The sequence below is a fragment of the Cygnus atratus genome, chromosome 8 (assembly GCF_013377495.2).
Source record: "Cygnus atratus isolate AKBS03 ecotype Queensland, Australia chromosome 8, CAtr_DNAZoo_HiC_assembly, whole genome shotgun sequence".
Classification (NCBI taxonomy): Eukaryota; Metazoa; Chordata; class Aves; order Anseriformes; family Anatidae; genus Cygnus; species Cygnus atratus.
In genome coordinates this window covers 17,877,971-17,900,757 of record NC_066369.1, presented here as the reverse complement: position 1 = coordinate 17,900,757, position 22,787 = coordinate 17,877,971, and the positions used below count along the sequence as shown (strand labels likewise).

Genomic DNA, 22,787 nt, shown 5'->3' with positions numbered 1-22,787 from the left:
CATTTTAATTATAGCATTTGCAGTCAGAAACTTCACCTGATCTTTCAGGTGCCTCTGTGCAGGGGCAGCAGCCATGCCCGTGAGGCACTGGCTGCAAACCAGGGCTCACCTGCAGGTAAGACAGCTCCCTTTTTTTTTTTGAGACCTTGCAGTATTTGTGTAGCTCCCTTTGATTCTGGCTGACAGCTAGAGTCACCCTCTTGCCATCAGTGGCAAGCCCCAAATCAGCAGTCAGGAATGCTGAGCTCTTCCCCTCTGCCCTGGCAAGGCTGACACACGGGCAACAGCACTTTGTTGGGTACTGCCAACCCAACCTGGCGTACCTTGGTCCCCAAAATAACCCGCAGGTGTAGCTGGATGTGGCTCTCCTGTCCCTTTCCCAGTGTCCAAAAGCCCCCTGCAGGGACCTTTGCCAAAGCACTCCTGACACACCTCGTGCCTCCCCAGCATGCAGCAATGGATGGTGTGGCACGTGTGATGAGCAAGTTGTGGCTTTGGCAGCTTTATACCTGTAACAGAATTTTCTGTCTGCACAAACACCAGAAATGCAGCACAGCTTGCCCCTGCTTGGAGCATATTGAATTATAAGGAACTAACTAGAAAAGTACGTAGGGAGTGTGGCATAACACTGTGCAGCATATGGATATGCTGGTTTTCCATGCCTAAATTCTGTCTAGCATAAATAGGCTCATTTCTCACTGGCATCAAGAGATGCTGTCTTACATTATTCCATACTGAAATTTAAAAGAGGATCACGATCATCTCCCACATCATCAAGCAAAAACTAGTTGTCCGAAGCCAGACAACATTCCCATAGCAGCTTTAGTGTACACCATCAATCTTTCCCTGAGAAGCGACTTTCCCTCTAGCTGCACCGACTGTCCTCTGATGCAGCAGAAGGTTACTCGCAGGACAGCATGGAGATTGTACCTTTCCCCATGGTGCGATGGCTCAGCCTGACGCCATGGGGAGACATGACAGCTTTCAAAGTGGGGAAGCGCAGGAGCACATCCCCTCCTATCAGCATGGCCTGGTCTTCTCGTAGCGGAGGTCATCCCTCCAGGATCCACCACATTTTCCAGCATCCCCATTTCACTCACGCAGCCTTCCCCATGGAGTCTGCAAGTAACGGAGGAGCCACATCAACTGCCAGTGAAGCGCCCTTTGGACTAATGTTTTTCAAGTGGCCTGCTGTGTCAAATCCCTAATTGCACTAATGGACTTAATGAACCGAGGCTCCCAGAGGCAGCCACACTGACAGAGTTATTTAAAATTAAACCAAATGAAGTGCTCAGGAACAGACTGCTGGAGCGGCCCTGCCCCAGAGGGAGGCAGCCCCTGGGCCCGCTTCAGTCTCCAAGATTCGCTGATCAGCGCCCGCAGCCCCAAAAGGAGGGGCTGATGAGCTGTGTTGCTTCTTTGTGCCAACAAACGGCAAATACACAGGCAAACCATTCATTTCCTGATGTACCCAAGCCTGAAGGTTATTAACCAGATGTCCACTATTTTTAATATCTGTTTTAAGCTGTTTTCCATGATGATTGCACTGCCTGAAATGGGCGTGTGTAGTGCACAGCTTGCTTTATGGTCCTGAGGTGATTTTTAATTGATGAGTGGCCTAGAACTGGTTGAATGCTCAGAGCTATCTTTTAATAATAAAACAGGTTATTTCTGTATCCCTCCTGCTGTAACTGCTTGTTCATTTCCATAACTTTCTATTTTTTTCTTCTTGGGCAAAGAAAGAGCTAGGACCAGCTCCTGGAGAGCTGGGCTTTGGCAAAAATGCCTGCAGCATCTGAGGCTCAGTCGCTAGCCTGCCTTTCATCGAGGGTCAGTCACTGAGTTGGTTTTGTTGTGCTGCAGTTGCCATAGAAATTATTTTAAAGTTGTTTCATCCCACTAAAGCAAACTCTAACAGACAGCAGCAATTCATGAGTCTTTCACATTTTTCTCTAGTTACTCTTGATCCTGTCTGTAACTGCAAATATTTACACGTGGGCCAGGATAGTTTATCCCTCAGGTAGCCTTTTAATAGCAACATAACATCCCTCGCAGATCTTCAGCCCCATTCACGGAAGCCTCAGCCTGCTTCAGGAAAGAGAGTTAGCTGTTAATCCAGTTGAGGGGGACAGGAGTCATCACCTTACTGTCTGGAGAGGTTACCTGCTCAGGACCAGCAGCAAAACTGGAGGTTGAGTTTGGAAATGGTGCTTGCGAAGACTTACACTGCCACTGCCAAACTGTCTTCCTCTGCCAGAGCCTGCAAAGCAAGGAGGGTGAAGGTTTCACAGCCCTGACCAGGTATCTGCAGTAACGCAGGCAAACCCCAGAACACATTACTGGAAGAAATGGAAGATGCTGCTAAATCAGCAGACCAGCCCTACCTGTAGGCTCCCCCACACACTCATCTCCTCTCCTCTCAAACCACTCAGCAGTGGTGTTTGTCTTCCGTCATCACGCAGGTCTACTGTCCGGCGGGCTAACTCAGGCTTCCTGGGAGGTCAGGTTTCTGTACAACTGCCAGCTGTGCTGCTGTCCTCCAGAGACTTCCCAATTTGTCCGGAAAGTTCAGCCCAGTGTCCTGCATGCAGCCTGCCACTGCCAAGCCACATCAGAAAACTGCCTCCCATCCTGCTTGTGCAAGAGTCCTGGTATCGTCCCTCTGAATGGCACTGGTATTTCTCTTCTGTCTGCAACAGCCCAGCACTAGTGTTCAATTCTTGCAAAGACAGGATAGAAAATGGCCTGAAAATGTGCTTTACCATCAGCCTTCAGAAAAATAAACGTAACTCCTCTCAGATTGCCATGAGCCACTGGGTGGGGGGGGGGGGGGGAGGGAACACTGTTACACTGTTCTCCCAGATCCAAGTCCAGGTGGTCCCTTTTAAAAAAAAAAAAAAAAGTCTCCAACCATGCCCAGACAAAGGAAACACTAGCTCCATGGGGTAGCACTTTCTCCCATATGCATAACAAACCTCTGCCCCAAGATTACAGGTGCCAAAGCCCAGTGCCACGGCTGGCAGCTCCTCATCGATCCTCCTTGGTGCTGGGCCAGGTCACCATGAGCTCAGACAGCGTTTCGGTGCCCGGAGCCCTCCCTGAAAGCCACATCTCCCCACACCCACCTGCCCCCACCTGGGGCCCAACAATGCCATGGCCAGGGAGGGCCAGGCCGTGCTGGGCCACAGCTTGCCCAGGACGTGGCTCAGGGCAGCACCGGGCTCCCGAGCCCTGCTTGTCGTCTGGCTCCGGGTGTGCCATGAAGTTGCTCAGGAGGCAGGTTTGGCCCAAGCACTGCTTTCATACATCCCGTGTGAAGCAACCTGGTCCTAGGTGCTGCGGCCTGGGGCTGGGAGCAAGCACAGGGGATGCCGAAGCCAGATTTATACAGAGGGTATACATTTGTATGTGGGTTATAAACACTAACATCACATTGTTTAAATCAGGAATAAGCAAATAATTGTGTTTACAAGCATAGATGTGTACAGCCTCCCTAGCGTGCATCAGCTACAATCCAGAGCTGCTATAAATAGCAACATTCCTAAAATCACATCCTAAGAAAGCTCTATTGTAACAAAACTTTGTTTATCTTTACTGGTAATCGGGTTTTACTATTCTTTGAAGACGACTGCTAAATAAGACCTTTCGCAGCTGCTACTGTCAGGCAGTAGTATTTTTGCTGCTGGAAACATGGCATTTAACAGATGGAAAAGCAGATAATGTAATGCTATAGCATTCACAAATAACATTTCAAAAGTGGTAGTCATGGGCTTTAAATAAAACTGGGCAAAGCAGAGCTGAGTCAACTGCAGCTCCTGGATCAAAGAAAGCTCCAGTTGCTTCAACTTTGACAAAGTCAAAAATGGTCCTTAAAAACTACTGGGACAACATTTAAACCTCATACCTGGAAGATGTACAAGTGCCAGTGAGCTCTCCAGAGAGGGTGGAGATGGAAAACCTGAGGAGCCCCCCAGCATGGGTGCGAGCAGTTGCTGTGCCCTGGCTGAGCGGTACCGCCAGGACTCTGTCAGTGAAGCTGCCTGCCTGCTTTGTTCCTCCCTTCCAAATAAATAAATAAATAAATAAAATGTAAGAAGCTTCCAGCTGCATTTGGTGCATAGGCAGCCCCAACCACTGCTGCACCTTCGGAACCCCAAGATCCTTACTTTCACAGCGATGTCTCCCACTTTAACCTATGCAGAAGGCAGGTGCACAGAAATCAGAGGTGCAGAACAGCAGTGCCAGCTCCTCACAGAGAATGTTTTGGGTTTACTGTTCATAAAAGTAGCACATCACAAAAGCATTGCTTGTCTCCCAGCCAAATACAGGGATCAAATAAAGCATTAGCAAAAACCCAATCTGCTGGGCGTGTCACCTTTGGCATGTCAATGCAAATATTTGCACCCAGCTTGCCTTTTGACATAATAGCTCCTTCAGTCTTCATTGTGGGATTAAGTGAATCAACAACCCTTCAGGGCAGTTCCTGATGGAGCCTGCTCCTACCATTTGTATCACATAAGTGGATACCAGCCCACGGAAAATTATTGTAGCAAGTCAAAATATTCAGTGTGAATGCTGCAGGGAAGGAAGAACTGCTCATACCAAATCCAAGTGTTATCTCAGCCCCAGCACCTCTTCTAATCAACGTTTGTCTTTACTCCCTGAAAGCTCTGTGCCTCGAGTCTGAAGCTCGCACTGCTGCTGCCGCAAAGGGACAGAGGGCAAGAGCAAAGGGGACAGAGAATTGAGTTCTCATCCATCAGACATTTCTGTCTGGCAACCCCCAGCCAGTCGTTTGGGTTAAATCCCTTGTGATATTGAGGTGTCATGTCTTACTATTCCTTTGAGCTTGAACCAAAGGGGATGCCAGCCTAAATACCATACCTGAATACCAGGGAAGATGAACCTCCAGTCTCCCTCCTATATAAAAAGAAGTGGACCTGGAATTAATTCTTATCTGACAGTTATTGACAGGGTTATAAAGCGCTTTGATAACGCAGTGAAGAAGACAACTGTAGATGTCACTAAGATAGATGGCCATCTGTTAATGTAAATATTCATGACTTCTTTTGTCCTGCTCACAACCCTGGTACACAGGCAATGAATGCCCTGGACCTGCTGCCCCTGGACGTGGCATCCAAGGCTGTGAAATCCCAACAGCACCATGGGCTGGCCCACTCCCATTCAGAGGAAAGGAGCTGGAAACTACAGCTGTCAGCTGAACTGCTTAACAGCAGAACCCAAAGAAAAGTCGATAGCATCAGGTTTAGTTAGTAGGATGAGTAGCCCTGTGTACTGGGAATCTCCTGTGACTGGCTGCAGCCCCTGAGGTTCCCTCATGTCAACCAAGGCGTGATCACTGGCTCACTGAAATCTCTCCTGCTGGACACAGAGCTTTCAGAATTCACATATATAAGCAAACACTTGCAAGAAAGCCTCTGGTCAGAGCTCCTTCTCGGCTCAGCAACTGTAGCTCCAGCTCTGGGCTGTGCTCCATTCCTGGGACTCAGCAGAGGTCCTGGGAGCCCACGGATGCGGGTGGGAGCTTTGCCAGGGCAAGGGCTCAGCATGTCGTGCCTCGCGCTGGGTTCTCATGCCCAAGAGGGGCTGCACGCACACTACAGCCACGCTGAGGTTCAGAGAAGTTGATCAGAAAAAAGATTTCTTCAGTTCTCCTCTTCAGAAAACTCCCTGGTTAACAGCCTAAGACTCCCAAAGTATTAATTGTAGAAATCAATCAAATGCCTGGGGTCTACTTTTGTTTAGCCAAAGTATTTGTCATTTGCCAGCATCTAACTAATGTATGCAAACATTACTTCTTTGTTGTTGCCGTTATTGTCAGTATTCTGACCTTGCAAAAAAAACACGATGAAAATGTCTGCTCAACCATATCTATTTCTTCTTGTGGCTCTCTGGTCTGTGAAATTGGAGGGTTGCTTTAGGATCCAGTACTGCTGGAATTTATCTGTTTAGAGAAAAGTGTGGTTTAATCTGTGCTTTGAAGAACAAAGCAGAACACAAAAAAATACATGGACTGTGCAAAGAGATTATACAGGAGAAAATGGGACAAAACAGCCTAGGTCAAATTATGGACATAATCCAACATTGCAAAGTTCTGCTTTATGGGCCCAAATGTTTCCTCTTTAAAGTCAACAATTGTGTCTGGGCGGGGGGGATTAGTGTGTCGGCCAATCCAGCCTTCTGCTGCTGCGCCTGTTGGTAACGATGTAATGGGAACATTTGTCATATAGCAGAAACTTACAGCCCAAAACCAGATATTAAACGTCTTGATCTCACAAACGCTGACACATGCTTGGCTCCTTTCACATGAAAGGTCTCCTGGAAGCAACACAACTGTGCAAAAATTACAGCTAAGCACATGTGTGAGCAGTTGTGAGTTCACAGTCTATGGGCTCTTTATCCTTATAGGCACAAATCCTTGCATTTCTAATTAAATTAACTCATTTATACCTGTGGGAAAAATCACAGCCCAGTATCACAAAGTACACTGCACAAACACACTGACATTCATAACAACTGATGCGTTAACCAGAATTTGAATAGAATCATTTAAGCATTAATAACATCTCCATCTCTGGAGGTCAAGCCTTTTTACTCCCCTGCGTTTTGACATCCATTAGTAACGGAACATATTTCTAATAGAGACCTAATTAAAGCCAACACACCAAGTGTTTGTTTGCGTAAACACAAATGGAAAATGGAGATAAAATTAACTCTGCAGTACTGTGAGAGTCTAGCATATGCAGGAGAATCTTAACATTTGGGGTCAAGACAGTAGATACATATTCTTAACCATTACACGTACAAAATGCAATACTTGGTGAGAGCACCAGCTCTTCCAGGCCACGATCTCATCTCCTTCCACAGCAAGTTTAGGAAAAAAGTGAAAGGACCTCCCTAAATAAGAAGTACATCCCCAGATCATCACCTTCAGAAACAATAAGCAATCCACTTTTGCTCAGAAACATCACCTTCTTATTTTCATATATATCAGAGCAAGCGAGGAAAACTAAAAAGGTCAGGGAAGTTAAGTAGTCTGACTTACTCCTGGCCTACAGATATGCAGAGGAGTATTTTTTGGAGAAGTTAGACTGTATCCATGGTTTCAGTGAGGCTAATGTTTAAATTAAAACACAGACATTAGTGTCAACAGATTAATAAGTGATTTGTGCTTTTGTTATTGAGCATGTTGACTTCCTCATAGGGTTGTACATCAAAGCCCTAAGTGCACAAGTAGAGAAATATGTGAAGTCTAGTTCACAAAAAAAATTGTTTCTAACATAACTATCTGGTGAACATAGCATTGGTTAGTTTGAAAATAATTTATTTCAATATACACAGGAAAATGCACTTAGATACTTACAGAAGACGATCCAAAATACCATATATACAGGCTGTAAAACAACACTTCTAAATAGGTTGGAAGAAAGCAGATGCTTCTGCCTGCTGCAGTGAAAAAGCACCCTCATCATATAAAAAGATGTATAAAAGAAGCACAGGGACCAATTACTACTTGAAATATAAGCAGGGTGTTTTGAAGAACTGCTCAAAGCATAGAAGTGTTTAAATTCCTTATCTTCCAAAAGGCCTTGGTGGGGAGGGGGTTGGGAAGCCTAACATGACCTAATTCCCTATTTCATGAGGGATTTTTTCCCCCTTCCCCCTGACAAGCATGCATATTCACTGCAAAGCATAGAATTCAAGGAGGATTGTTTTAAAAAGAATTCCAGAAAACAAGTCATCTGTGTGACTATATAACAAGCCGATGAAATAATTCAGCTGCTAGGTAATGGCAAGTGGAAACTCTTCTCTAGTTACTACCAGCATGCATCACCCAGAGTTATTTTTCAGCTGGATTGGATACCCACTGCAGTTCGCCATCTGGCCTCACAAATGGCTGCACCAGCAGAAGTGGGAAGTGGGTGCAAGGGGGAAAGTGAAATTACTTCTTTCATGTAAGTTGGAAGCATTCTTTAGACTTATATACTAACAAACAAAATTTACCTGCCTTCTTCTTTTCAGTATTTCCACTTTTGGGGTCTAGTCTTGCAAGAAGCAGTTGCTTTGGGCTAGACCAGGGCCTTACCCCACGCTGCATCCTCTCTAGGATAGCAGCCAAGATAGCCAGAACTCTATATGGCAAGCTTAAACTGACCCCCATCAGCTTCCATTAACCTGCAGTTTAGACCTAAAACCTAAACCTAACCATTTTAGCAAACAGTTTCGTTCACTAGAACCATGGAAGAATCATAGTAGTGTTATTGCTCACGTTGTTAGCTGCTACTTGGCAGTTTTGTTTTGTTTTTTTAAACAAAAAAACAAAGCCATGTATAACTATTCATAACATGTATCTGATCAGGGAAGGAAGGGCACCATAACTTCACAGAGCTGCAGTAGTTATTGCAGTTCACAAATACATGCACAAGCTGCCATACAGATAAATTCTGTTGTATTTCACCATTTCACAATAATTACTACAATAAATAAATAAAACAACCAAAAAAAAAGTTAACCACAGAAACACAGAGAAAGAAAAACAGCCATGGTAAAACAGCCCCAGAAGCAGTGCCACGCAGGCTGCAGCAGTCTGGCTGCTCTCCCAGACGGCCCAATCACCCACACCACCTTGGTCAAAGTGATGGTGCAGATCTTGGAGGAGAAACATCTCTCCCACACACGATTAGTAAACAATGACCAGTCTAGCTGCTTATCCAGAAAGATTCAAAAGATCTACCATGTAAAATAAAGCCACGTTGCTTGAGCTTTTAATAGCAATTCTCTGAAAATCACCTCTAACTATCGTGACCACAGGGACTTTATAGGAGAGCTAACTGTGGAGGACTCTCCCAGCCTCTCTTCAGCCTGAGAAAAGCCACGGAGTGTTTCTTCCTACACCTACCGATCAACTGGAAGAGCAACTTTGGTCTGGGAGACAAGCAGTTGGGGAAGGTACAGGAAGAGACATCACAAAGGTTCTCAATAATTTCTGTGAACAAATTGAATTAGAAATACCTGCTCACCACTTAAAACAATACAGCAGCTCTTGAGGGTCTCCCAGAGACAGAAAGGCCTCCAGCATCACCAGGAACACCCAAAGTCTTGTAGCTACACAATGTTGTGCCAACTACACTTGCCTTCCTCTCTCTCCTAAGAATTAACCTCCTAGAGTTCCTGTGGGTGTTCAGCCTAAAGCCCTCCCCAAAAGCATGTTTCAACTCCTACATCAGTACACTAACATATGTAAATAGGAGCAGACACATGCAAAGTCAGAGGATACTGATACCTTTTTTGGGTTATTACTGAAAAAGGAAACAGCGAAACCCCATAGAACATGCCTTCTCCATCTTCTTTAAAAAAAAAAACACTTAAGTACAAATAATGTTTTAATGTTTTCCTTGAGACAAACTCTTCTGATAAATATTTACGGAGTTAAAAAGAAATTCCCTGCTTTGTGAGTAGCTGGATGTTTAGACAGTTTGATAGCTCTCCAAGGGAAGCATCATGCCAGAACAGAGGCCATGGCACAGTGCAAGAAGTGCCATTCACAGAGCACCAGTTTACAGAGCTTTTTTTTTCCCCCCCCCCCACAGGGAAAAGCGTGGAGACAGGTTTTGGTTGTTTGGTTTTGTTTTTAAATGAGACAACACAAAGACTAGAAGTACAGACCTCAAATCCTTCCACTTACTTGTGGCAGAACAGTTGTTAATACCTCTCAGGCCTTCACCCAGAACGCAAATCTACTGTAGGAGGAATACTACAAGCAATGCCATCCTTTACCTTTTTACAGGATTCACCTTTTCCTGCTTACCTGGAGAAACTGTCCACATGTTACTGTTTTGCAGTCCAAATCCCAAGGTCTGCAGGAGAAATCTAGTGCTTTCTCCACTGCTGCAGGTGTCCCAGGCCTTCATGCAAGTTCTCTTCAAGACCCTGACCAACCAAGTATTACACTGGCTAGTGTTGCCAATAAACATAGCAATTTTATTAAAACAAAAATCCCTCTGTGATAATATAAAACAAGGCTTTGCCATCTTCATTTTTACTTGCAGTTCGATCAGTCTCAGCTCCAGTGGCTCCATGGAAACAAGTATGAGCAGCAGCAGCCATTTACTGCTGGCGGTGGTGCCAGGTAACGTTCAGCCACAACCCAAACAGGAAACAAAACAAGTATTTTATTTTGAAGTAGCATTTTATTTTCCATTGGCTTTGTATACTGAGTTTTGGCCTGGTTAACACAAACTGTGCACTGCAGGTAGCTCTAGGGACACAAACATTTGCATGATATGCCTTTGCAATGTCACTGTCTTTACAAAGCACAACTTTACGTAATTTTCAAGACACCAGACTAATGAAGTAGTAATTGCACAAGAACATTGCATTATAATGGCCAAAAACAAAACCAACAAAAATACCACATGTGTAAACCTTTCCAGCATTACTCATAAATACAGCATTTACTGTGAAATGTTAGGTCATACCCATACTAGCTAACTTGTGTTGGGGGGGTGCTCTCTGGCCATGGGCTTGCTGTGCTCGTAAACTAAGGTCTGCTCCCAAATCCCCCGGTGCCTTCTATAAAACTTCAACTTGGCCTTTAAGCCAGGCGCTGGTTCTGCTTCAACCAGCATGATCCAGATTTTCTGCGAGCAAATTGTGCCAGAAGAATTTGCCCAAACCAAACCACAGATTATCTTCTGGCCTTGTACAATACGCTCTTGATGTTGTTCTCCAACAATTCCACGTGGTCTCTGCATGCAATTGCCTGATTTAGTACCAGGGATCAGGTTTTCTCTAGGACAACACAGGTAACTCCTGTTGAAATTAGGAAGAGGGAGCAGGAAGCTCACTGCTGTTGAAATCGGACAGCAAGAGACAGGTTCTTAGACCACTGAGAAATCCACATTCGAATTTTTAATTTAAAAGCTTATGATTTAAAAACATTACCCTAGAGCTTTAAATTGCTGGATCCTCCATTAGAGCATAGTCCATAAGTCAAAACTTAATTTTTTGGACGGCTGTGACCGCACGCACACTGCACATGATCAGTCACAATGCTGAAAGCCCTTCATCACTTGCTGTTTCATGGCCTCTTCAAGCATATTACCTTAAGACTTGCTTGCAAATCAGAGGTTAAATGTGGTCCAGATGAGGTCAGATGATTAATTCATATTGTATTCTTGTAGGAGTTGAAGTCGTTTTCAGGCTTTTTTTCTTTAATTAATTTATATTTTAAATAAATTAATTGAGCCTGTATATATTATATGTACATTTAAATACCCCTTAGAAGTTTGCTGTGTTAGAACAGGGTTTCGGGTATCACTTCTCTCAGTGGCACAACAGTCACAAAGAAGGGTGAGCCACCCATTTGATATTATCTGGGAAAGTAAAAAACAGGCTTAATAAGCACTGCCTTGCTGTTAGTCCACCCTCCACAGCTGCCTACGTGACAGCAGCAAAGTGTGCAACATGTCTCCTTGCAGCACTCATCCGCCTGTATATAATGGCTTTTATACACTTTGTAATGTCAGATCCTGATGATTTATGGCTGAATTTCATACACACGCACAGGTATTTGGTCTTCCCATCGCAGCTGGGCTTCTGGCACAGCTTTAATAAGCCATCGAACTACTTATCTTGAAAGCAAGAGGAGGAGGAGGACAAGAGAAGTATGAACTTGTAAACAGGGAAAGCGAAGAGGCCACAATCCTGTCCAACCAAGCCTACAATCCTCCTCAAGAAACTGTTCAAAGCATGAATGCCATTCACTGGAGGACCTCACTACACTGTTTACATTTTGTTTCCATGCACAGAAAGTCTCTCATATATACTTATTCCATTCACAAAAAAGATAATTTCAGGCACTTAAAAGAAAAAGAAGCACAGGAAGTTTTCTTCATTACAAAGTGTTTTTCCATCAGTCAATTACTTATAAGAACTTTTGTTAACACTGGAGTTGAGGCTCTGGAATGAAGTGGATATATTGTTTACCAGTTTTGCCAGTCAATCTTCTCTTACAAAACTTTTCCCTTCCCCCTCCTTTTCTCAGCCAACTCAGGCCCTTGAATTACTCAGGAGTTTCCTTTATCATTAAGATCTCCTTTTCCACAAATCGTCCCTTGAATAATACCATCTTCAATGTACTGCCCTGTGGTGTCCGTGCTCCTGCCAAGCACAGTGGAGGGAATCCGTGACGAGCGTCTCTCCTGGCTCTTGTCATCAGACGAGCAGCAAAGCATCTTTTTCATGGTGCTCCACATCTCATCATCTTTGTATGAATAAATTACAGGATTCATGACAGAGTTCATCAGGGCCAGGAGAAGAAACCACCTTTTCACATTCTGAACCCCACAGTAGGTGCAATTTAGACCATCAAGCAGTAAGACGACCAGTCCAGGAGTCCAGCAGACAACAAAGGCACCTGGAAATAAAGGAGACAGAGAAAAGAAAGGAAAAAAAGATTTCAGACTTCTAGCTTTGTTGTTTTTTAAACATCTTACTAGTTTGTTCATCAAAAAATTACTCAAAAATTAAGAAAGCTGGAGCGGACAAAATACTAGTGACAGTAGCAAAATGGCGTCTGCTACAGCTTCTCTGCCAGGCCTGGAGCACGAGGCCCTCAGAAGCAGGCAGGGTGTGAGAATCCAGCTACTGTCAGCATCAGCTCAAACGCAAGTCGGGAAAGGACCTCACAACAGCAATTTGTCCACTCTGGTAAATAAACAGGATCTCTGAAGCACACAGCTAGCACTTTGAACAGAGAAGATGTCCTCTCTTCACGTATCTCGTATGCTGGAGGGGAAGATGCCCAGTGTCTCACTGCCACCGCTTGTAAAGGAGAACAGAGAAAGAAAAAGATGAGGCAGTGAAGATGTAACAAGGCTGTAGCAGTCAGGGCAAAGAAATGCAGCAAAGTGCATGATAAAAAAAAAAGGCAAAAAAGATGAGGAAGTAGGAAAGTAGTGGTGTGGGGAACAAGAAAACAAAGGACTAGCCCTAGAGCCACAGGGTTCTCTTCGTCTCCTCGAATGTGTGCAGAGTTGTCGGGGGGACGACATCGGGGTGTTTGGTCTCAGCCCTGGGCTTGGGAGGTGCTCGGCCCCAGTTGCCCCCCGCGGCACCGCCAGCCTGGGAGCCCATGGAGAAAACAGCCCAGTGCACGATAATGCTAACTTAGCACAAGCCACAATTGCAGCCTGACGTACTGAAATAGAAAATTACAACTCTGCGCAGCAGTCACATTTCAAACAACGTACTGAGCAAATTCCAATCATTTACAGAGGCATAGCTCCCCTTTTTTGGGCGTGAAAAATAATCAAACACATAAGGATGGCAGCAGCTACATGCTATAAAGCTCTCCTGGGAGTCTTGGTATCTGTTCAACAGTTTTGGTCATGCTCCTTTTCTCGAGGCCACTGATTTTTCCATGTCCAAGCTGTGCCCAGGCTGGCGGGGGAGCCCGGCTAGCAGCAGGACACCAGCTGGGCAGCACCACAGGCATGCCCTCCGCTGCGTGCGCCCAGCCTGGGTTTATGGGCATGCACACTTACCCCCTGCTAAGGAGCTCAGGGGTCATGGTGCCCACCTACACCAGGCCATAACGGTATGCAAAACAAATCAACGTGACAACACCCCACAGACCTTGTTGCAGAACGACCCCTCTTTTATAAAGAGCATCGTAAGGAGTCCGGAAGAAATCCAACTGATGCCTTTACTGCATTCCAGGAAGAATTACACAGAATGGAAAGGTGAGAGACCACCTCCTTCGGGAAATGCATTTTCTGCTCTGCTGTACCAAGATGTCTGTGATGCTAAGTACCAATTTCATGGTGTTAGTTTTGAGCTAATGGTCAACATCAGTGACATTCCTCCAATACCCACTGGCACCAGGAGCGGCAAGCTGCGACCACAGCACGCGCTCTCCCCGGCCAGCCTCTGCGCTACGCTGCACGCTGGTTTGGCTCCACCACGCTGAGTAAGCAGTCGTGACACCAGCTCCCTCTTACAGGCTGCAAGGGAGAAAACATCCTACTGATTTATGGCCCTGGAGTTCAAGGGCAAATCCCACCCACTGTAACAAGCGCTGGAACCAGACCACCCAGACATGGCTGTGTCTACACGAGTGCCTCAGCAAGTATTTGGACAGGATGCTTTTGCTGGCCACCAAAGGTCACTGGCAAAGTTGTCAACACACCACCTCCATGCAGAAATTAATATGGTAACAAACCCTCCTCAGAACAAGCACAGAAAGCATTCTGATCACCTGCCTTTTTTTTTTAATATTATTATTTTTTCATTCTACCAAAGCATGCAAGGTCCAACCCTGCTTTCATGGAGGCCAGCTGGACAGGAAATGGACCCCACAGCCACATTTAACTAAACCAGAGAGAAATCCCCCCTGCAAACAAAACCCTGAGCTCACAAGCAGGATTAGTCCACGAACTCTCAGGAGACATTGTGGGAGCCCTATCAAGGTTGCAAAGGGAAAAGTACGGAGGGATAACATCTGCAGGCCTCTCTCTGGCACCCAGAGGACTGCACACAGAACCTTTTAGTTTCCCCTGCTGGGAGGCTGCACCCACTCCATGGGCAGTGATGAGGAGGGGGCAACGCAGTGGCAGCACTGCAGTTCCTGGGAAGTGCTCTCACAGGGCTGCTACTTCAACTCCATCCAAAATACATTTTACTGTCACCAAGCAATTCACACCCTACTCACAGCGTGGCACTGATGAAAGCAAGGCGTGGCTCAGACTCGCAGCCTTTCTAGGATTTTGCTATTTTTACCACAGAACTTTGAGAGGGACCCATGGTTAAACATAAATATAAGCCTTTGTCTCGGCCCTTCGGCAATCTTCTTTGCAGACTTTTTATCCCGTAGGAACTCCTCTCTCTGAGAAAGTGCCACGCTTTGAAAATAATTTCATTTCTGGGACTCTAAAATTCAGCGAGTGACAAGAAATAAAGCCTGGCTGCAACATGAATCGGAAGAACAGCTCTGAGACTTCACACCGGATTATGGGAGATCAGGAATCACAGAGCCTCAAGGTCAATTTGAGGATTTTCCACTAGTTTCAAACATGGATTTTCTTGTAGATTACATCATCTCTACTTAAAAATTAATGGCTTCCTGCATACCTGGACGTACTACTGATGCTTTGGTGGCACCATGCCTTAAAAATCCACATCAAAGCTGTCTCTCAGCATGCCGACACTAAGAAAGGGGGGGGAAACAACAACAAAAAAAATACGATGCGGTAGCTTCCGCTTGCCTTTGCCACAGATGTGCCCGAGTTAAAACAGCAAGTTACCAATTAAACTATAAATTCACTAAAACTGGAAGTCACGTGCCTTAAGGTTGCCATTTCAGCGGGAATCTCCCTGCCAAGTTCAGACAAGCTGCCACACACACACCACCTGAACGTCGCACACCCCTGCACCCACCAACTGCCCTGCGTCACAGGGACAGTCGCATGCTTTGCCAGGACTGTGCCACAAGGTCAGCCTGAGAGGATTTTAGCTCCTTTTGCTAGGTTTCCCAGTTCCAAGCAGATAACTTCCTACAGTTGAGCATGCCAAAGGGAAAGCCATTTCCACTGCTCCTATCCTGTGACGGATCATCTGAGGGCCTATGGCAGAAAGAGAGAGCTTACAGGGACATCGTCGAGAAGACGGGGACCTGAATCCCAGGCTCTGGAAGGAGCCATGCAAGCCCAGCAAAGGGTGGTGCAAAAAAGCCATCTGCAGCTGAGATGACCATGCACCCATGAAGTTAAACAAACCCAGACTCCCCCAGCTCTCATCTGCAGGACCACAGGAAAATACCCAGAGAGGACAGCAATGTGTTGAAAGCAATGTATTGCCTGTGCCTCTTTTCCTGGGGAAGACGGAAGGATGAGCATGCCAACAGCACCCTGCAGCACGCAGCCTCCTCCCATGCAGCAGAATTTTGTCCTGAACCTGCCATGACACCAAGACAGCAAGTTAACAAGCATTCTCATTCTCATCATGCTTCCTCCAGCAACAGCGCTTCCTGTAATTGCTTTTAGTTGAGACCATACCAGCCATTTACTGCAAAGCATCTTCAGACGGTTAAGAAGAAGCCACTAAAAGTAACTGCCTTGAGCTGAAAACCCCGCGCCCACTTGCTGCATATAGCTATAGGCCGTTGCATAAGTGGACGTAAGAGCAGTTTGTAAGTATCAGAGTGGTCACTTGGGGGTTCCTTTGGTAATCAAAAAGGCCATAAAACATGGCAATCCAGTTTCTAATGGTTTTTGCATAGTGTGCTTGAATGACTAGGCCAGGAATACACATTGCAAGCTGTTCTAAGAAATAAATTCTCATTCCTATAAACAAATATTTACAAAAAGCCTCACAGAGCCAAAATCTGTAAAATTGATAAGAAGGAACAGGCCAAGAGACAAGTCATCTGACATGGGAGTTTGGGGTACATCTTGCACCCATTGACATATGCACTCATTCGACTTCTATGAAAGCAGGCTCTGTTCTCATTTTATTTCTGACTGGCAAAGTAAAAATACAAAATAATGACCTCCAAAGCAGCACCCCGACTAAGTTAAATTTGTCTGACCCATGAAGTAATATCATCATATGCTTTGTCTGAATTATAGTTTAATCTGGTGGCTAAAAACCCACACTCTGCAAGTAAGAGGAAGCTAACGCTGATCTTTAAATTGACCCAAAGGCCCCTCTCCCCACCAAAAGAAAGAAAGAATTTGAAAGGAAGGACATGAAATTTGAAGTCTGATTTATTTCTTTTCTGAATGCCTAAGGAGGAACAGGAACAGATTCATGCTGCCTCAAGAAACAAGTGTAAGTAACTACACCTGGAGGAGGGCTTTGTTCTGGTCCTTGAACTTTATGCTACAGGTGCTCACTACTCCACTAGGAGATGCTCACTGCCCATTCTGCCTGAAAATTCACCACCACAGCTAGTGTTTTCTTCCAGCAATCAACCATCCACTCTGCACCTCTATTTAATAAGCAGCTACATCACAACTAGCTGAAGTGATCTGAGCTGCTCAGATAACCAGAGTGTCTCTAGGGTGAAATCTAGGTCACATCTCTTTTTGTGATCTAGAGATCTAAGGCTGTACTGTATCACCATCTGAAAGTACTTTGCACTATGCAATCTTTACAAAACAGAGGCAAATTCTCCCCCTACAAAGCAAATAGCTGCCAGGAAAACGTTACAGATCCACCAGGCATCCTCTCCTTTCCCCAGTGAAGGTGAATTTTCAGTAAATTCAGGAAACGGACAGGAGGAAGAAGTACAGACAAAGCTACCCACATACAGCCACAGGATTCAGGGCCCTGTGCACATATTAAAGAACATTATTTTGAAAGTGTTTTACTAGGTAGCAGTGAACCTTCATAAGCCTTCCTCCACAGCTGTTCTGTAACTCCCTGTCCCCTGCAACAAACGAGGGACAGCTCACATTTTTAACAAGCTGCCTACAAACAAGCCATGTGAGCATTTACCAAACAGAGACACGTCTCTTCCACGTGCTGCCAACTGGCCCTCTGCTTTGCATTTCTATTTCGTGCAACATTGATTTCACTATTTAAGCTGGACAGAAGGCTAAATAACTTCACCACTTGTAAGTTTAGTGGGTGTTGTTCTCTAATAAACACTGGTTGGCATTGCCAGCCTTGCTCCAGCCTCTTACCTAAGAGAGTCATGACGGTCTTCATAAGCTTCACAGGGGTTCTCCTGCGGCTAATGGATCCACTAGTGTGCGATGATAAGACATTAGTTTTCCGCTGGACGTACATGTAGATTCTTATGTAAACCACCACCATAATGAAGAAAACAACAAGGTTTAGGACGCTCCAGAACACCAAGTAACTTCTGCTGTAAATAGGTGCCAGGGAAGAGCAGGCGGTAATGTCACAGAGGCAGTTCCAACCCAGGGAAGGAACAGCGCCCATAAAAATAGCAATGGCCCAAATTGATATAATTAAAAAGGTGACTCTCTTCTTTGTGAGATTACTGTGGATCTTCATCCGCATGATTGACATGTGCCGCTCAACAGCTATGACAAGGAGATTCACCAGGGAAGCTGTCAGGCTGGTATCCAGAAGACCCTGACGCAGAAACCAGCGATTTACAGTTAATGTCTTAGACACTGGGCCAGTGTTGAACATCAAGAAGACATAGGCAATTCCAGCAAAAAAGTCTGCAGCTGCTAAATTGGCCAGCAGATAATAAAAGGGAAAATGAAACCTCTTGTTCTTGACCACAGCTGCTATGACCAGTGAGTTTGAAATGAAAATGAAGAGGCAGAAAAACGTCCCAAAACACAGAACAACAATAAGCGTTGGCCCTGTCCACTCATCTGCTGTGTCAGTGTTTGTCCTGTTATAAAAAAAGTCCATGCGCTTATCATAGTAGCATTCGTTCATCCTGGATTACAGCCCCTGCATCCTAGGAAGAGTGGAAGGGGAAAGAGAAAGAATTAAGTTAACTATTGGTCCTTGCTCGAATTACCATACTTAACATGTTGGGGTAATTTTTTTTCCTTTGGGGGGCAGGGGGGCATGTATTTGGAAACCTCAAGTAAAAATTCATATTGTACAATTTATTAGTGCAGAAGGAAATATTCTGTCCTCTAAAGGACTGCAATTAATGATGCTTCCATGAATGAGGATTTTTTGCAAGTCTTACCCGCTTACAGCCAGCAGTCCCCTTGCACTAGCAGTCATACTGTGCAGGCAACAATGTGGAAGTTAAGAGGTTAAAAGTGGAGGTCAAAAAGAAAACCTGAGCTACAGCCAGGCCTTTCTTACTGTGAAATCCCATGTTTGAGCCACAGCCCCATCATTATTTCCATTTCTCAGTGCATCCAGTCAGGACAGTAAAGCATAAATCATAACTCTTCCATTTTACTGACTAAGCAATAAAAAGCCTATTACTGGAAAAAAACTTTTTTTGAATTATATATTAATGAATGCAATAACGTATGTATATAAAATGCTAAGGGCATATATATTCTGAACACATGCCTGTTACTTACTGCTACGGGATTCAAGTAAATGTGCTGAAAAGTGAAAAAAACCACTGTACATATTTGTCTGCACTAAAGCCACAGATTATTTTATTGGGCTGTCACCCCAGAGCGCTGTGAGCACCACACACACACCAATTATCTTCAAAACCAAAACGCAGTTCTGTACCCAACCACAGGATAAAGAACGGCCCAGCAAGAGCAGCAGCGCAGGGTTGTTTTCTGACATCTGCTCCGCACTGCTGTGGACACGGGGCTATTAGACGTGACGGAGGGGCAGCTCTGGCTACCAGATGACAGCACACTTCAACTTCTCCAGCGAGGTCAATGTCAGCAATTTTGACAGCAACTGCTCACGGCGAGCAGACCCTGTGCAGGGTCTCACAGCCTGGTAGCGGGCGTTTGTGTCTGATCACCACGAGCCCTCACATTCACTGCCAGGACCTGAGTAAGTGTTTTAACCTTGACTTTGCTAACAAATACCATATAATTTTTGCCAAACCCAGGATCCCAACCATGGCACAAGGCCCTAGGCACGGCAGACACCACACAGAGCAGCAAACCCGTGCCTGACTGAGGACAGGAGGCGGCGTGGGGATGCAGGGCTGCTGGAGGAACAAGGCTGCCAGCTTTGTCAACTTCCTCGCAGGCCTCACGGTGCTGTGAGTGCCAGAGCAGCGGGCTGAGTGGGGCTGAAAGGATGGAAAGAGCAGATGCAATGGGCACAGGCAGAAAGATGCAAGAAAAGGCCTAAGCTTCTCACCTCTGCAGCTAAGACTGATCACAGATAAAGATCAGGTACACTTAGGTAACCACAGGCTAATAATGGACTAGCAGTGGTATCTCATCTCTCTGGAGAGTGAGCAGAAAATTAAGCAACCCCCAGCAGGCTGGCTAACAATCCACATTTATGTTAAAGATTCTTTCTGAGCTTTAAGATAAAAGGTTTGTCTTCTGTGATTTAAGTTATGCTACTGTTGTTATTTCTCTCACACAGCATTTGTATCATCTAACTTTAGATCAACTCATACTATTCTGTGATTAATATTTGCAGCTAAGTGAAAATTTGTTGAATACTTCATTTTTCTGAACTGGCTTCTTAGCCTTTCCTGGTTTCCACCCTGTATCTAATAGTCAGCATGAAGGCAGGCCACTTGACGTTGATGTCCATTTTTTTACCCTCAAGAACCTACGCAACTGCTTCTTTTATACAAGAATCTCTTATTTAAAGCATCAAATTCAAGTATATAGCCAGAAGTAAGAACAGCTGTTTAAGGATAAGAAGTGGAAGGAAACAAGTAAATCATCCCTTGCACTGAAATATTACAGAGCATCCCTTCATCTAAAAATAAAGAAGCCTCAGTAACTCAGAACCACCATCAGGAGTCAACTAGAGCTTGGTACCTACCTCTCCCAGCTCAAAGCAGCACAGTAAAGTTGGGCAGTCAGTAAATTCCCCATTTTCACTTAGAAAGTATTCAGAAGAACATGATGCAATTAAATCTGTAAGCAACCAGAAGTCCCTAAGCAGCTGTGAACAACAGCTACTCAAGCTGGGAACCCTGCCCAGACCAGGCAGCTCTGGTCTTACCCACCAAGGCAGTAAAGGACTTGCTGAGCTTGGCAGGAAGCTTTTAAAGAACAACCCAAGTGCCTGCATATAGAAGTAGCAGTTTGGGCTAGAGTAGCAGGAGAAAAAGAAAAAAAAATCTGTGAAAATTACAGGGAAGGTTTTCTGAACATGCATCTTACTGTGTAATCATCTCAAGAGATGAATCTCTTGCTTGCAGTGACAAGAGAGCAAAGAGATCTGCAGACACATCGTTACATCTTATCTGGGCAACAAGCTTAAAGAAATCAGTAATATCAACTGTGAACTTATTCTGAATACTTCCGCTTATTGAAATGCCATACTCATTTGAAATAGTACCCCCAAAAAGAATAAAAATCACCTATCAGTAATTCTCCTCCAAAATAATCACAGTACACTCACTGTCACTCAGCAGAGCTCAAACGGCAAATGACTTTGAAAGTGATGTCTTGTGATGCTGAGATAAGGCACGAAGGGAGTAGGAAAGCGTTCAGCTAAGGTCTGAAGGTCACAGGGCCAACTCTGGAGATGTCCAGACAGAGGCTGCATCCAAGCAGTAGCTGAACTGGAGCTAGCTTGCATCCCAGTACTGCAGAGCGCAGGGCTGCCTGTACCAGCCTATATACAGAGAGCACTGCTCCTCACTCCAGGGCACATCCAGAGCATGGATATCTCACACCTTCATTTTTTATGCCTGTGTCCTTACAGCAGAACTGGCCCAGCCTCAGGGCAGCTGTATCCTCGATGGCCCTGCACCAATCTGCACCAGGCACAACGAATGTGCGAGAGGAGATCCCATATTTCCTAGCGTGGCACAGGTTAACGCATTGCAGGACTTCATTCTCCAGGTCTTCGCTTCCGCAGTCAAATTGAAGATCTTTTTCCTTACAGCAGGTTTAAACTTACGAAGAAAACCAAACTTCTTAAGTATTAGATATTTCAGATTTGTTTATTAAGTATTTTTAAACAAATATTTGAAAAACCAGGCATAATATAGTCTGCCACAGTTATAAAATTAATAGAAACTGAAGTAGTAGAAAAATAGCTAGACCTTTTATTGTTGAAGTGGCTCTCACCAGCTTAATACTTCTAGCTTTTATGGGAGAGGACAGCAAACAACCTCCATTCACCACCTCTGTGCCACTCGTGGCTTTATAGAGCTCCACATAGATCTCCAAAACTCAGTGACAGTAACGCTATTTGCTTGTTCCAAGTCAGTTGCGAGTGAAGACATCAAAACTTTGCCAATCCCAGTGCCTTTTTGCCCTTGTCAAAAAGGTTCTTTTCCTCGTGTCAGTCTATTTAATTAGTTCAGTTCAACTAATTGTGGCTACAAATATCAGGAGCTGATGGACTATTTCTTCCTATTACTCAGAGTGCTAGAGGTATTGAGGGAGAGAAGTCATCTGCTTCAAAAATCTCAAAGGATTTGGTTCAGTTAAACTGCTTGCAAATGAGAAAGCATATATTAAAAATGCTTCTCATTACAGTGCATTTTCAGCTCTCTTGTCTTCAAGATAGCTTGCGTATTTGAATTGATTTTACTTTTCTCTATGTGAGCACAACTTGTATCATGTCAAAGAATGGTTTGGGTGGGAAGGGACCCTTAAGGACCACTTAGTTCCAACCCCCCTGCCAGGGGCAGGGACACCCTGAGCCAGAAAATATCTTTCACCATTCTCAAGAATTTGCCTGAGTCTCTACTATTATAGTATGCTAGCTACTTAAACAAAAGGTTACTAAAATAAACCATCACGTGGAAGCTTCAGACAAAAGCTTCAGCTGGCTGCCAATCAACACACTATAAGAGTTGTTATCCAATTAGAAAAGGGTTTGCCTCAAGAAAGTTACAAAATCATGTATATTTACAGAAAAACTGGTATCGGTTATTTAAGTCAATGATTTTGCTGATACAAACTGTGATTAAAATCACCTTTTAAATCACTTTGACTCAAAATTAGCTCGGCCTGTAGGTCACTCCCAAGGGGAGATTCTCACCATTAATGCAGCCTGCTCTGAAGGGAAAACTCAGATAGCATTTTATTGAGAGATTTTAATGAGAGGGTCATTATAACATTTAGCCTGCAAGCCACAGCGTGATTCACAGCACACACCACTGCCTCACTGCCTTTCCCATCCATTAAAAGCCG

The 22,787-nt window shown here is 44.7% G+C and overlaps 2 protein-coding genes across 4 annotated transcripts in view; both read right to left on the bottom strand.

The window, feature by feature from the left end:
* Positions 1–5,906, bottom strand: part of SSX2IP (SSX family member 2 interacting protein) — a 40,615-nt gene extending 34,709 nt beyond the window's left edge. For 2 of the 3 annotated variants that reach the window (XM_050712374.1, XM_050712375.1), the window contains exons 1-5: positions 5,852–5,906; positions 4,885–4,920; positions 3,905–4,059; positions 2,164–2,719; positions 931–1,119 (exon numbers count right to left, since the gene is read on the bottom strand). The gene's annotated coding sequence lies outside the window, so the exon portion shown is untranslated. The remainder of the gene's footprint in view (positions 1–930; positions 1,120–2,163; positions 2,720–3,904; positions 4,060–4,884; positions 4,921–5,851) is intronic. The other variant, XM_035538067.2, reaches the window with a different exon arrangement.
* Positions 5,907–10,304: 4,398 nt separating this feature from the next.
* Positions 10,305–18,444, bottom strand: LPAR3 (lysophosphatidic acid receptor 3). Its single transcript, XM_035537769.2, has 2 exons — positions 17,709–18,444; positions 10,305–12,439 (listed from the first exon to the last, which is right to left on the bottom strand). Exons 1-2 carry the CDS (start codon positions 18,442–18,444, stop codon positions 12,090–12,092), a joined length of 1,086 nt encoding a protein of 361 aa, XP_035393662.2. The 3' UTR covers positions 10,305–12,089.
* Between the last annotated feature and the right edge of the window lie 4,343 nt (positions 18,445–22,787).

Bases quoted from the DNA above. Each gene is read 5' to 3' on its own strand.
- LPAR3 (XM_035537769.2), bottom strand. From the start codon at position 18,444: ATGAACGAATGCTACTATGATAAGCGCATGGACTTTTTTTATAACAGG. The intron at 12,440-17,708 runs GTAAGAGGCTGG...CTTTATTTCCAG, and splicing joins GACCGTCATGACTCTCTTAG to GTGCCTTTGTTGTCTGCTGG.